The sequence below is a fragment of the Corvus brachyrhynchos genome, unplaced genomic scaffold, assembly GCF_000691975.1.
Source record: "Corvus brachyrhynchos isolate BGI_N302 unplaced genomic scaffold, ASM69197v1 scaffold220, whole genome shotgun sequence".
Taxonomy (NCBI): domain Eukaryota; kingdom Metazoa; phylum Chordata; class Aves; order Passeriformes; family Corvidae; genus Corvus; species Corvus brachyrhynchos.
Window position 1 is genome coordinate 4,191,192 of NW_008236209.1, and position 16,034 is coordinate 4,207,225.

Below are 16,034 nucleotides of genomic sequence, written 5' to 3' on the forward strand. Positions count from 1 at the left end.
TTTCGGCGATCTAACCCAGCTACAAACACAAAATAGCCCTCTGAAGCTTTACACTGACTAATCTAATGAATTTCAGGACAAAAACTCGAAATCAATATATCCATATATTACACAGGACAAGGGAAGTACTAAACCCACCAGGGCAGAGCCCTCCGAATTGCCACTGTGAGATGGCAAAGCTTTCTGGGTCAGCTGAATTTGAGTAATAGGGTGTTCTTAGCCCAAATAACCTATTGACTTCCATACCTAACAAAATGGAGAGGCTCTTTCAAGTGCCTCCTAGATTTAGCAGCTGTTGCTCTGACACTGTCAGCAACGCATCCATCTTAATCACCGTATGAGCCTTTCAACTTTCCTTTCTTTTCCCTCCTTCCACCCATCAGCTCCAAGCTCCGTGTGACCAGGAGTTGAAGAAACCTCTCTAGCCTCTCCTGCTAGATGCCTCTTTGTTTCAGCATCTGACACACGTGCATGTACCAATTGTTGTCCTGCACATACAGGAAGCCTATATTTGGATGCCTATGGGAGGTGCCTTCAGGCTGTTTTTTGCTTTGCTGCTCTGAAGCACTCTGCTGCAGCAACTCCCTTGTAACTTGCCTTGCCCATCACCACAGGCACTTTACTTTTTATCCTCATTATTCTTTTTGATTTTTCTTCGCTTGAAATAAAAGACTCCATATGTTTTGCTCTTCTTCTATTGGAAGATGTTAATGCTGTGTACCAGAGGGCACAGTCAGATGAGGGACTGCCATTTGGACAGAATTATACACCCAATTACTGCCTAGGGTATATCACCTGTATGAGTGCTTTGAGCAGATCTCAGCTCTGTTTCTGCCAGAATTGAAGGCAATATTTTACTGCTGGAAAACAATATTCAGTGCTTTCCAAAGGAGTATTTTTTCTGTCAAAGTCATTCAAATTAACTAGTACTTAATGGCCTACAATTCACTGCAGATATATTTCTAGTTCTTAAAAATGTGACCCATCTGAATTGTAAGTGCTTTTAAAACAACAGCTCAGCCATATGCACTTTTAGTTAATTTTAAACCATATTCAAACTCTCCTCATTTGAGTTCTCATCTGAAAAAATGAACTATTACTTTAAATGTAGAGATCATAACAGAGTCAGGAGTACCTTAAAAAGAAACCAGTCCTGTTTCACCAGCAAGGCATGAGAAGGCTGCACATCTGAAACAGCTTTGGTGTACTGGGTAATTCACATTCACTGAGTGGATTAGCTGAAATAAGCATAATAAATGAAAGAGAATAAAATAAAAAACAATTTCACACTAAGGGAAGGCTTGACTTATAGGAAGTGGCAGCTCTGATGGCCCAAGGCATAGAATTAGTTTTGCCACTCGATAATTTGACTGATTCACTCGAGTGGCCAGAAAAGGACATTTTCTGCCTGATTTCAGTGTAATCAAGTCACCTGCTCTGTGACGACTGCCAGGGCCAAGCCCAGCGCACCCGCAGCACCAGGACCAGCCTTCCTGCTCATGTGAGATCCAGCTACAGCTGCACATTTGCCTATTTTCATCTGAAACCACACAAGCACCATGAAAATAACCTGCTCCATTCAGTCCCTTATTTACAGAGAGCTTGGGGCTACTGCTGGGATGTTCTCTCAGTTCTGCTGCATATCCCAGCAAAGAGCCTTTGCTTCTTTTTTAACAAAGGAGGTGTCAAGAGGCAGAGACAGAAAACAAAGTCCAAGTGACTAGAAACATATACATTTTTTCTTAATTAGGAATGATTACAAAATTCTTTATAAACAATTACAGCAGATTCTATATTAAAATTATGAAACATCTGTTAAATGTAATTTTCCTCCTCACACATCTTATATAAAAAGACTGTAATAAACAGGCAGAGATTTGGGAACACATCTAAACAACCTGCATGACATGATGTCAGTTTTATTCCTCCTTTGCTGAACTGGGGTCAGGCTGGTAAATGTAATATATGTGCTCATCTTTAAGCACATGGCCAGTTTCCCTGGTTATTATTTACAGCTAACCTTTCAGGGTAATGACTGTGTACTGCATGTCAAAGGAACAAAATTTTATACTGCTATTGAAGAGAGTATTTTCTTCCTTTTATGCAAATATTAGATTCAGACTGCCCCAGTCAGGAGAGATAATCCACTTAGAAATATTATTATTATTAAAGCACATCCAATCAATATGCAAATGCAAAAAACCAGTAATTAAGCATTTTATTTTTTACAATTGTTCAACAGTAAAAACAAAGATGCAATGTGCATCAAAATGATTTAACATTTTATAACCAATGTTCTACTTGACATATGTTAGAGCATGATTCATCTACATTTTTCAGAATCAAAGTCCACGATCTGGCAAACTAATTCTGTTAATAAGATGAAAAGGTGACCTTGCTTAATTTAATAAGTCTGTGTAGAAATACTCTTTCAACATGTTAAAGAATTACAAAAAGGTTATCATAGCTTGCTTTCATGGGAAAGTACTCTACCTTTTCCAGCTCATTTCTCAGGCTTTTACTGTAATTCATTAGATTACATAAAAACAATGTAGATCATTATATTTTAATAAAGGCTTTCCTTTCCTAATAAAATGTCTGTCATTTATATTCAGAGGTGTATTATATAAAATGCTTCTCTTTCTGAAGTAAAGCTTTTCATATTCAAGTCACAGGAGGTTGGTAGCTGCAGGAATTTCTATTTTTTTTGTAAAGGATTTTCAGGATGAATTTGGTTCTTAGACCGAATCCTCCAGAACTGCAGCCCTACATTTATCTTTCAAACAGGTACAATCCAGGATCAGCAACACCACTTGCCACCAGCACACCAAGAGGCCTCTCTGCTCAGCAGAGGATGGTGCACAATACTACACTCATTAAATCTGCTCGTTTTGTTTTACACCAATTAATTACACAACTAAACTATACAACTATACAACTTGTATAAAACTACACAACTGAAATAGTTTATACAACATAAATACATTTCCAGTGAAATCCTGCTATGGTCCCAGTCACTTAATGAGAGCGATCAGGCAATGAACCTGTTCTAGTTATTCTTGCTTCCAAATAAAAATGTGCACCTCTTCAGACTGCTCAGGAAGAGGTGTTTCCTGCTCATCACAAATCCTAATTTGTTGCCAGCCCTTGGCATCACGTTTTACTGCTCGGGAAGGGCTGAGAGAAGAGCACATTCTTCCTGTGCAGGAGGAGACACCACCCCAGTCAAGGTGTGATCCTGGGATCAGGCACCGACTGCACACGCAATTTTCCAAAAGAATCCTTACAGAACCTGTCCTCCAAAACTCTGTGGGAAGTAGGAAAACACTTCTGTTTAAGACACCAAGCAATCCAAGACAAATCAATGGGATCATTTGATTGCCTGATCTTAAATCACACTGAAGCATTTCCCTCGGGTAGGACTCCAGGACTGCAGGACAAGGACCAGAGCACAAAAGCAGTTAAATCACCATGAAAGTACTCAAGACCTGACCAGAACTATGGAACTACCTGGATTTAAGTACACTTCATGCTTATTTTTTAATCCAGTGAGATTTGTTCTCTTCTTTTTCCTCCATAACTTCACCAGTGCAGTTACGCCAAGAATTTTGCCAAAATACAGCTTTATAAGAATTTCCTTTAGGAAACCACACTACTCCAATCTATTGCAGATCTAAATGCTGTATTTCAAGAGAGTATTACTTATGTAAATATAGCAGCCTTTAGCATTGCAAGTAGATGAGGGACCAGTATTTTTCTGCAACCACAGGTGTTAAATTTGTTCCTATTTAGTTTTAGGTCCCAGAAATAACAATTTAAGTGTGTGTAGATAACTTGAGTTTAACAAGTCTTTGAAATAAATACTTCTGGACACACAAAATGCAGTCAGTGTGCAAATCTTACACAAACACTTGAGGCATTTAACTACGCTTGCTTGTGATACTGATAACTATTTGTTCAACTTTATCAAAGTCATTGTAAAGGAAAATAAAACCTAACAAAACCTACTCAATTACAATAGTGTTACTGCCAAGACAGTCCTCCAGAAAACAGGGAGTGCTGAAGGTAAATCCTTCACACCTCCTGATGCTATTTATGACTTTAAGGCACTTCTTAACAATAACTTCAAAGAGCTGAAAAGGTTTCAAAGCCAGCTGAAGACAAGAGAGAGAGAAGCAGATAGCTCTTATGATCACTACAGACCTCAGTGCCATGAGACGGGAGACTGACAGAAAAGCTGGTGGAAAAGAATGTCATGGATCCTAAAAACAGAGAAATGAAAACTTACCGGTTTTACTAACTCTGTGACACTTTTGCCAGGTTTTTCAAACGGTTCCCCTTCCATCTGGAAATCAAGACAGGCTCAGTGCAGCCCTACCCTGAGTGTCAAGATGATACAGTCTTAATTCTTTCAGTGTGACCACGCTGGTTGAACTTTGTTCTCTCTAAAGATGTAGAAACTCAGTGAGATCAAATTTTAAAAAAAAATTTTTACAAATGCATAAAAATCAAAGTATATTGCTGAGTTTCACACTTCTCGGACAGTAATTAGTAGCTGAGGCTAAGTGTAAATTAAATTTACAACAAGGTTAACCAGTCAGCAAAATCTCAACAGCTTTATCTATTCATTTGTCAAAAACGAAATGTCCCACCCGACAGAGCAGACACTGAAAATGGATCCTTAAAGAAAGATAATATTCAAAGAGAAAAGGAAAGAGAGGAACTGAGTGACTCACAGCCACCAAGTACAGTTCCCAGATTATCAGAACTCTACTGAATGGCTGTATTAAAAGAGTAATGATATGATCCTGCATTCCTCATTCACTCCAATTCAGGCTCCCTTCAGCACAGAAATCTGCTGGCATGAGATGGGTGGTACTCAATCATGCTGCACACATGGTCTTTAATTTTAAAATCCAGTTAAATAGATGTTCTAACATCATTTTTTATCTAAGAACATTTCATGATAAAATGAAAGAGCGCACATGTAACTTATTTGTCAGCTTTACTGTGTAGTGGATAACTTTCCTATGTTACTCACACAAGCTTTCATTTCCCAAATCTATCTGCATTCATTATGACAGTAAAAATGAAGAGTTGCTAAAGAGACGTATGCATTTTTATTATTGTTTGAAAAAATAGATCTTTCTACAGTCCTTTGAGCTTCTGAGTGTGTGATTTGTATAAAATATTTCTCATTTTGGGGACACAGCAGATGGAGTGCAGGGCACTGTGGGATATGCCATTTATCACAATGACAGTGCGTAGGTAGCACTGATCCTCTCACCACAGGGGGAAGCTCGAGCTGCAAATGTGGAGCAGCATTAAAAGCCCGACGAGTGGAGTTTGGCAACACTTGTACTACTCATTAACTTAATCATATTAATTTATTAGCCATATATATCAAAGTAATTCACTACTGAATTGTCACCAAGAACAATTTATAAACTGTTAACGTTCCCCATACGCAGAGGAGTGTTGTGGCATCCTTAATCAATGTGTTTGCGTTTGATTAAAAATAATAATTTCTACCAAGCCAGGTAATGCCAACAATGACAAAGTCCTGCATATGTTTCTCATTATAAATGGAACTTTCAAATGTCACCTATGACAGCTGAAAAAAAAAAAAGGGTAATTGTAAACAGCGAAATGAGCCACAGAAATGGGATGTAAACACACAGAAACGTTCAGTTAAATGCTGGAAGGGAGGAGAGGGTCCGTGGGATCGCTGGCAGCAGGAGCTGCCACAGGCTGTGCTGGCTGATGTGTGCCCGCCTTGATAAACACAACCGGACACCAGAGACCCCAAAAGCCTCCAGTCTCCTTCATTCCTCTAACACAGAGACACCACATCCAAATGCCTAAAGACTGCAGCAAATCCTGTTTTGTCCTCCCTTTTCTGGATGAAGACTGAAGTGGCTGCTGCTGTCGCTGCTGAATTGAAGGAACACATGAAGTTACCGTATCCTGTGAGCTGCTCTATTTGAGTCCCACAATGATGTGACTTGGTGCAGCTATTAAAATATTAACTCCACTGAATTATTAATTACCTGAAACTATTAAGTTCACAACAGATTCTTTTAACTATTAATAAGACAAAACTGTTCTGAAAAAAGTTATTTGTATCTGTACAAACGAGTCAATATTTTAAACACTGCATTCTTAAAAACTCTAGACAAACAGTGTCTATTTTAACCGCTTTTGAAATAAAAGAATCATTTCAAGAGGGGTGAAACTAACGTAGCTGATAATGAAAATAGCAGTTTATCTTACACACAGGCAATGCAGGTGGTTTGCTTCTGAGTATCCCCTTGAAAATGCCTTGTTTTCCTCTTCTCATGCATTTCCCCACCAGCCAGGCTTCCTCCCATCCCTGTCCTGAGCCCTCAGCAGCTCCCAGCCCTAAATCCTCACTGTGATCCCTCTCCTGACCTCCCAGCCAGGCTGCCACGGCTCTGGGCAGCACAGCCCAGAAAATGCCAACAGGAATGTTTTAAACAGGCTCGTGCCCCATCATCCCCTGACACCCACCCTCCCCAGGCCTGCCAGCTCCAGCTGCAGGACCCAGCCCATGTGCAGTCACAGAGATCCCATCCCACAGGAATCCTGAAAAAACTGCCCCACAGAGCAGCTGTGTGCCCTGTACCACAATCTGACAAAGTTCTAGTGACGGTATGATTTTCTCCATGAGCCACCCTCTGCAGTATCTTGAAGACAAAATGAAGCAGCCCCCAAAATGTTTTTATTGAAGTAATAGCAGCCATTCTACAGACTGAGTAGAGAAAAATTGTAAGGAAGGCAGAGGGGTTTTCTAACCTTTTTTGAGGACAACCAAAATGAGGGGTAGGAGGATTGGAGTTGCACAAAAAACTATCAAAAGATCCAACTACTCTTTCAGCTTCATTCCATATGAACAGTTTGCTGAACCATTGGCTTCAATCATGTAACAGATTTCAGCTTCTCTCCACACAGCAAACTAGTGCTTCAGACCCCAAAACTTCCTTGAGAATCTATTCCACAGATAAGTCCCAGCTGTCCTGTTAAGATACACTGATGATAAAGACTTGTACATTAATAGGAGATAAAGCCTTTTTTTTGTTCATGTCACTTCATCACACGGCATTGTTTGAAGGACTGAGCCTTTGATGACCATCCCTCTGTGACATGCAGGTTTTTAGCTTTGCCCTCACAGCAGGCAGGGGCACCACGCTGATTCCCACATTTCCTACACCAATACAAAAACACTTTCTCCTAAGTTAACATAAAATGGACAGTACTTAAACACCAGCTCTTGAAGGATGCAGTCAGGGCACGGTTCCTGTGCTGCCTCCACAGCCCTTCCCAGTGGCGTGCATCCCACACACACCACCTCATCTTTCTCAGGCACTAACCCAGATGTAACCCAAATATTCCCATTCCCCCAAGGTGGAAAGTACCTACAGACATTTAAAAAGGTCGAGGCTTCACTTGCAGCTCCTTCACACGTTACTAAGGTATAAGAGTAGACGGAGCTCGCTGTGCCAAGAGGTCAAAAAAATCCCCTCCACACTGGGAAATGCAGTGTGCCTAATTTAACTACCTGTTTATTATGTGAAAATGACCATGTAAACCGAGCTGACACAAACCAAATGGGTGATGAAAATAACAGCACATTTCAAGGAGTGGAAACACAGATGGCTCGTCTGAGTCTGCAGGAAGTTACTAATCATCACTCTGTAATACCCCCTCCAGACAGAGCTGCGAGCTCTGCAGCCACAACTGTGACTTCTCGAGACCCATCCATCTAACCAGGAGCCAGCCTGGACGCCAGTGCCTCTACTTTAACTTGACAGCAGGCTGAAGAGGAGGTAAAAATGAAAACATGCAATGGTGGATGAATCATGCTGCATTTCCTGATATGGAATCTGTTACTAAAATGAGCTTATCTGAAGAAAATTCAGATGCTAAGCTGGACAAATGAGGGAGCCACATGAGAGTGAGATTTTTTTTTTTTTAAATTACAATAATGTAGGCAGACTAACATAAACATCTGCATATCTGTGCTGCAGGACGAATGGGCAAGATCAGACACAAGGATTATCAAGGACAAGAAGACATCCAGAAGAAATGCTGTGGGCAATTACACTGCAGTTAGAGGGAGCGATAACCAAAGAAGCCCCCAGGATGTAGCAACTCCTTCTTGCCTCCCAATCAGCCTCTGCTCTTCTGGCAGGGATGGATCCAGCCCTACCATGCTGCAAACTCTCCTCAGTCCTCGTCCTGCTCCCCTCCCACAGCCATCCAAACATCCCCATGGGAGCTGGGAGCAGCTTTTATTCCAGTCTATTGCCCACCATTCAGAAATCTGGAAGAAAAACCTCTGTTCTGTGACAAGTATTAAAACCCATTTTATTCTTATTTCAGCCAAAGGAAAGAATCCAATCCCAAAGCATTGAAGGCACCAAGAGCAAAGCAATCAGTAATTAAGTGTAAAGAGGTATAAATGAAGCTAATGGGGGCTTCATATCTGGGGTGCTCTGTCAAGAGCCACAACAGCTCAAATGCCCACTGAGTTTACAAGAGGCTCTTTCGGCCTCTCCTTGCTCAGCAACTCCCCCAAGCCTTGCTCTGTCCCTTCTTTAGGAAAAAGACAGGCCCCACGAGCCCCTGGGGAGCTGTGGCCCTGGGTGACAGTGCCCGGGAGCTGTGGGCTGGCGTCGGGGCCACCTCGGCCGTGGGGACCCTCCTCGTCTGCAGCCTCCGGTGACACTGCCAGGCTCTGGAAATGGGCACGTCCCCCGCCTCCAAGCTGCTCCCAAACCCCCGTCAGCTTCTCCAGGCACACTGTCTGGGACTTGTGGCACTTGGTTATGCCGAGGTTTTTCCAAGGTCAAGGAGGTGACACCCCCAAGACAGCCCTCCCTCCGTGTGCTAAATACAGGGGGCTGGAGCCCACTCACACTTCAGGCTCCAGACAACTCCCAACAGCCCAGAAATTCAACTTCATAATCTTCTACTCAAACTGTGTGCTACCCAAAATATCTGTGAGACACAGAATGTGTCTGTGATACTTCACTGTGCATCCCCAGCATGCTGCATCCCAAAATATTTCCCAGTTTAAAGCAACATGGCAGTCTGCGTAACTTGGTGTCCTATTTGCAAACACACACACACACACAGAGGGGAACAGTAAGATGCAATATTCTGGATTTCAGGGAAGAACTTCTCAATGCAAGAGGCTCTTGTGCCTTCCGGACTACCAGTAATAACATAAACACGAATCCATGAAATTCCTGAGCTGAGAACACAACAGAGATACTAGAAACTCCCTCATTTGTAAACTCTAGGAGGGAAATCACAGTTGTGGATCCCTGTCACAAACATGAGCTGTGCACGAAGCTGCAGCAGCCCAACTGTGGCACGTGGCTCTGGCCAAATGCTTTCATACTTTGTTAACTGCTCCAGCTACGGCTGCTGTGCCTACTGCTTGGGAATGTTCTTTCCCCCCTTCCATGGGGAAGGTGCTGGTTCCCTGTGAGATCCTGGGGACACCTGGAGCTGCAGGGAAATTCAAGCTCTTGCTGTGTTACTCGGTTGCAGTGCCCAGGTTCTGCAAGGAGAGTGATCAGGAGAGATGGCACTCTACTCCCAGCAAGGATCTTTTTTAATTCTGCTTTTCCTGTTACATATTCTATGCCTTTATACTCTCCTAAACACTTCACTAGGTTTGCTTATTAGGGAGTTACAATTTATTTAGACCGGACTTTGACAGCAGTCCTAAAACTGTTAAGCCTGTTGAGTATTTAAGCAATTACTTTTATGAATACAGCCTGTGAATATAGTTTATTATGAAAACCAACTTACCTTTAGCATACAGCAATTAATAAAAAATTAAAACACTCATCAGGATAGCACAAGATTTAATTTAAACCCTATTAATAAATTAATGAAGTGAAATTAAATACTATGCATTACATTATGTTTATAATTCCACATATTTGCATGCTAGTTTTTTCACTTGATGATAGCAGATTATCAAAGCACAATGCGCAGTGGCAATGTGGACTTATCTGCTTTTCAAGTGTTTCTTCTGTAATTTGTACAAGCATCTCTGCCTCTCCCCAGCACACATTAATGGGGTTACAATACACCAGGCATTAGCCACGCTGCTCGGATCCCATGAGAACTAAAACACACACACATTTCAAAGGAAGAAATGCCTCTTACAGGCCTCCCAGACAATAGTTCAGCTTCTCAGGTTGGGTTTTTTTTTTTTTTTTTTTTTTTGCTTTTACTAAAATAACACATTTAATGGAATTTCCTGTAAGGAAATTACAATTAATAAAGAACTAAATTACAAATCCATTAGATTTCAGTCACTGCAGCAACAAAACAGAGTTTTCATGAACGCTCAAAAAAATCCAATAACGTAACCTCTGGTAAAGCCTGCAAAAGCCCTGAAGGACAAGGCAGTTAGATCAATATTAGTTTATTTTAACTGCTGTGCAGTATGAAGAGATGAGCCTGATCATCTGATGGATTTTATTACCTGTCGGAGAGATAAGCCCTGGTGATAAGAGGCCTGGAACTCCGTGGGGCAGCAGCCGTGCATTTTCCTGGATCGCCACTCCCAGGGAGCGCTTGGGGGGTCTTCCTGGGCGGGAGCTGGTGGGACAAGAGCAGAAATGAAAACAACATTTTCTTTGGGGAATATTTGCTTCCTTCCCATGGCATCAATTTGTATAAAATGCATGAACCATCAGTGATACGCGAAAATAAATATTAGAAATTGTTGCTTAGGAAAAAAAGCCAAAAATCGTTTGATTAAACACTGAAGAACTTCATAGGTTTCATGTGAGCCAACAGTAAGGTTTTCCATTATCCAAGGCTTCCATGACCTCACAGGTGGCTGGTGGAGAGGGGTCATAGCAGTGACTGCTGCAAAGTCTGTGCCATGCACCTGAACTACAGAAAATTACAAGCTGTGATGCCTGAAGATGAGGAGTTGAAGCCCTGAATGCAAGATCACCTCAAACCTTGCCTTTGGGCCATGGCACGTACCTGCCTCCTCCTGAAGGGCAGCATTAACTTAACCCTGAGCTGTGCAAAGCTCACCAGCTACCTTCACAGATTGACTGGTGGGTTTAACTGTTATTGATTAAACCAGGTGTAAGCCCAACCTGCCAAAAAACTCACCAGTTTAGGAATTATGGCTGCTGATTTTAATCCAAAATGTCAAAGGTCCGTTTCCAGACTGGTTCCATTGAACTCTTGTTTTCAACTAGCACCTTCACCCCCCTTTCCATCAGTGTGTGCACATGTCCCATCCTGCACAGCCATAACAACACAGATTTACAGGCCAAAAACCCATTTGAATCGACTCTTCCCCAAGCCATCTAATAAAAAAGCAACTTCCTCATGTTTGGAAAAGTATTGCTGCTTCTCTTTGGTCAAAACAGATTTTACTCTGTTGAATAATAGAGCTTTTGACAACATAGAATGAAACACTGTATAAAATAACTAAGCTGCAACAATGAATAAGGTTTGAATAGAAAGCATTTCCAAAATGACTCCTAGTTCACAAAGAAATTTAAGTTAAACTTCACTCTATCAAGTTACAGTGGCAAAGCCCTCCATCAATGTATGACAAACTCTGCATTTAAATGAAGACAACTTCCAGCAGCACTACACAGAGGTACCATTAACCTGTTCATTTTTCACACGGTGCTAGTGTTATTTTGTTTTACTGTACATCAAAGTAGCACAAAATCATTTTTTTGGTTTATTATTTTATCTCTATAAAAACATTCCCCCCTCTTTTTAGCTTCGGGTTTGTCCATTTTGAATTTCATTTTATTCAGTATTTTTTCCATTTTTCTTTTTGATGCTTTCACTTGTTTATCATACTATGATGGCTGTGCAGTAAAGCTTGCTACAAGAACCACTGGGCTATAAACAAAGTAAACCTAAAATAAGAGCATTTGATTTCCACGGGAAGTTTGATGCACACATGCATTCTCTATTAAAATCACCTGCTGAAGTCATCCCCTGCACAACAAAACTGTCTAACAGACAGTGTTAGGTTGATACGTGGGGGTTTTGAACAAACAGGAATCGTTGTTCTTTTGAATTACAGGAGCCTGTAATCCATAGGCATGTGTAAGTGCTTAGCTGGCACTTACTGTCTCTGAAAAAAAACCCTACAAACCAGCTAAAATTAGCAGCTTTCTCCAGTGGAAGAGCTCAATCAACGAAACAACAAAACATTTTCTTCTCGAGCTCAAATACTAACAAATCTTTCGCAGAAAACTCCATATGTTGGTATTAATCTAAGCAAAACATTTTCAAAATACAACAAACAGCTTTAAAAGATTTTATGAAGAGAATTTTAGTTCTGATTTGTGTTTCCAAAGGACGAGGAGATGGGGCTGTGGAGTCTCAGCGCTGGTTCTGCAGTTTTTGCCCTGACAGCAGCTCATGTTGGTGGCTCTGAGCACAACCCGTGGCCCACAGGTTCAGCAGAGCACAGCTTAAGCTGTTTCCCAGCACGTACCACAAGCAGATGTGACACCTGTGCCTCAGCACTGACCCACATGGAAAGCCCAAGAGGTGAAGAAAGAGAAGTTCATATCAAAAACTTACTCCATTCCTTTTCAGGGTCCTGCTGGCTGTATTCCTCCTCCCTTACACAGGCAAAGCAAGTTCCACTGCAAAAACACAGCCCTTGGGAGTGTCTGGGATTGGGGTCCTTTTGGGACACCTTTCAGTCTAATAGACTGAAAAAAAAGAACTGTACTTCTACCCTACTGAAAGCCCTTTTAGTGAGTATTCCTATAAAGCAGTAACTCCTAGGGCTCGGATTCTAGGCTGACTTACCCAGCTGTAGCCATGATAATTTGAATGGAATTGTTCCCAGCTGAATCTGTTCAAATAAAATCTAAGTCCTTTGTCTAATTTAATCTCAGCTTTTAAATGAAAAACTGCAGGCTGGATGCTGCTCACAGCTGACTGTGACACACCTGCAAGGACCTGTCTGGGTCTGTAACACCCAGTTCTGCAGTTTTCTGTGCCCTGTGTCTGGTTGCCAGCCAAGGACAGGAATCCCAGAGCCCCCAGCACTGCAGCAGACACCTCACACTTCCAGCTGGATTCCCTGTGATGCCTTTTCCTGGTCTTAAAATCAAGAGTCATACACGATTAGAAGGGGAAAAGGGATTTTACCTTGGTATTTATTTTAAGGATCCTTAGGTGCACACGTCCAGGTCATATGCATCGAGATGCACCCCACCAAATGCCCACCCCAAAAGATCTGGTCTAACATTATAGGTTTTACTAATTAGCAGATCTATCAAAGATTCCCCAATGAGAGCCTCAAGTGAGCCCCCCTCCCCAAGGAGCCTTCCCCTGGATGGTTCTATCTTACTTTACAGAATGTGTTCTGGAGAGGACCTTGGGGTCTGGGGCACACTGATCCCTAACTACAAAGCTTCTAAATTGTTTAGTCTCTCAGCTTGACAAACAAGGCCAAGAATGTAGGCAAAAAGCACTAAGAATACAGAAGTTGCAAAAAAGCTATAACAGGGGTATAAAAGAAACGGCAAAAAATCTTCATGGCATCACCTGGACATGCCCAGAGACACGTCACCCATCAGGAATGAACACCTTTAGCTTGGGATAACACCAGAACTCACAGAAAGCGCCGTTACCTGAGTCCAAACACCTCCAGTTTGGGCCAGAAACACATTTTTTGGCATTTCTGTTTAAACATGAAAGCAGGAATTTCAGATAGACAGGATACAAATGTCTGCTCGAAATCTTGGGGTTTTAATTTGATATGCACAAAGGACCAGTAGATGTAAGGTTTTTATGGGGTTTACTTTATGTTGTGAACCTGCTGCTGGCACCACCAAGCCATGGAATGTCACTGCTCTGTGTCTCAACAGTTCCCCAATATCCCCTCTTATTGTCCCACATGGCCTAGGAATCCACCAAATTTCACATTTATGATTTAAAACGTATGCAACCTCCACAATACAGAAAAAATTGCTAATACAAGCACTGAACAGCAAACCCAAGGCAAGCAGAATTATCACTTGGGGAGAGTAAAACATGATTTGTTATTATGTAAGTATTAGCATATAAATGCTAATAGCATTAGCATATAAATATTAACTTTATTTCATATTATTTCTCATCTTTTGTCACCCTGCCCTTTTACTGCATTTTCTTTTTCACACTTTCCTTTCTCTCACTCAAGAAAGTTACATATTCAAGAACTGCAGAAAAATCTTTTCCTCATTGGTAACAAAGGAGGCATAAACAGGAACAATCACCTTCAAACAATTTTAAATGCATTTCTTTGAGGGTCTAAAATCTCTACGCAAATTTTGTACTTGCCATCAACAGATCTTCGTAAATGGAAAGCTACCCAAATCTAAATTAGATATTAATTCAGTTAGAAACTGCTAGTTTATAGGTATATTTTAGAAACTTCTTAAAAAACAAAAATTATGGTCCCAAGTGAAGACCATGGAGGCTAAAAGGGAACTACAGTATTGTTTCTCCTGTATACCTTCAGGAATCTTATTATTTTTACTAAAGTCAGTCTCTGCTGATTAACATTCTATTGACATTTCTCAAACCCAAGAACTCCTTGAGTCATCAGTTACTTGAAAGTGAGGAGGACTGAAGGTTTTGGTTTTTTACCTGCACTTACACCATGGTTATAAAGTCATTCTTGTCATCCTCTCCACCCCCACAAAATCACTAACCCTTGAAAGAGAAAAATGAACTAATCTGAATGTTGTTCATTTTTAAAATTTTGGTTGAAATTAAATTTGTCAGAAAATAAATTACATTTTGAGCAGTATATCTGACAGTTGAAATTTATACAGTAAAATGTTGAGAAATTGTTCATTAATGTCTCTTTTCTTCTTTATTTTCCACTCCTGTTGAGAGCTAATTTTATTATTTTTTTTCTCTCAAAGTTTTATACATTCCCTTGATATCCCAAAGATTTTTAATTTGACTCAATACATGAAATAAGGTTATTTTTTGTGATTTTCTTAAAGTTACTGATCAGCTCCATCTTTTGTAACTCTATTTTATGCTCCTTATAGACAACCGTATTTCATAAAACCCACTAATTCATCAATGCTTTGTGAAATGTAATTAATCAGTGGAAACATGCAGCATATCTCTGCTGATGTATGACAGTGCTCTACTTTTGTGCTTTTAAACATAGGAGATTTACTAGAATCAGAAGAGAATTTGCATATTAATCAAGACAAATAAACATGTGGTGATTTAACTAGGAAACTGTTATTTGGATGACAATTTAATCAGCACAGGTTGAAAGGTCCATCACTGCAGCATCCTGTTTCTGCTAAAATATTGATTGCACTACTGATTTCAGTAATGCTTTATTTTACAGGGCACAAATAACCATGTAATTACTCTTTAATTGAATGGTAATTGCTTGCTGGCAATTATTTGTTAGGTTTTGGAGTGTAATTACTAGGTTATTTGTGTTTTGTGAAATAAAATGTTATGTATTAGTAGCCCAAAATATTTTCTGTATGAATGGTCTGCCAAAACTAGGCAAGTTAGTTATGATGGCAGGAGTTTGACAAATAACACTACAGCACTAAAAACTACTATTAAAAGGATCAGATGAACCTTTGAATGCTTTCCCTTTACAAAATTAACATTAGATGTAACATTTGTAAGATAAATGGAGGAATACTGTACCACAGAAGCATGATTTCCTCTGGGGTCTAGTCCACCATTTAGCATAATTTATCCTGATGTTTTTCTTTTCATTCTCTGAGCTTCTTTAGAGGAACTGAAATAGCATCCTACCCTCTTGAGAGCAAAGAATAAACCAAGTAGAAATACATTTCAACAGTACTTCATATTTCTGCAAGTCAAGTGGATTACCACCAGCACATTATCTTAGCAGCCTATAAACTCTGTAGCCTTGGCAGCTCGCTAGATAACAAGGGAAAGCATTATGTTTTGCAGTGTCAATGAGATATGACACTTTCTGTGATATG

At 40.6% G+C, this 16,034-nt stretch overlaps 1 protein-coding gene across 3 annotated transcripts in view; it reads right to left on the minus strand.

Moving 5' to 3' along the window:
• Positions 1-16,034, minus strand: part of DACH2 (dachshund family transcription factor 2) — a 162,457-nt gene that overhangs the window by 115,165 nt on the left and 31,258 nt on the right. For all 3 annotated transcript variants that reach the window (XM_017742479.1, XM_017742474.1, XM_017742485.1), the window contains exon 2: positions 10,529-10,644. In XM_017742479.1, coding sequence (XP_017597968.1) covers positions 10,529-10,644 — 116 coding nt within the window. The remainder of the gene's footprint in view (positions 1-10,528; positions 10,645-16,034) is intronic.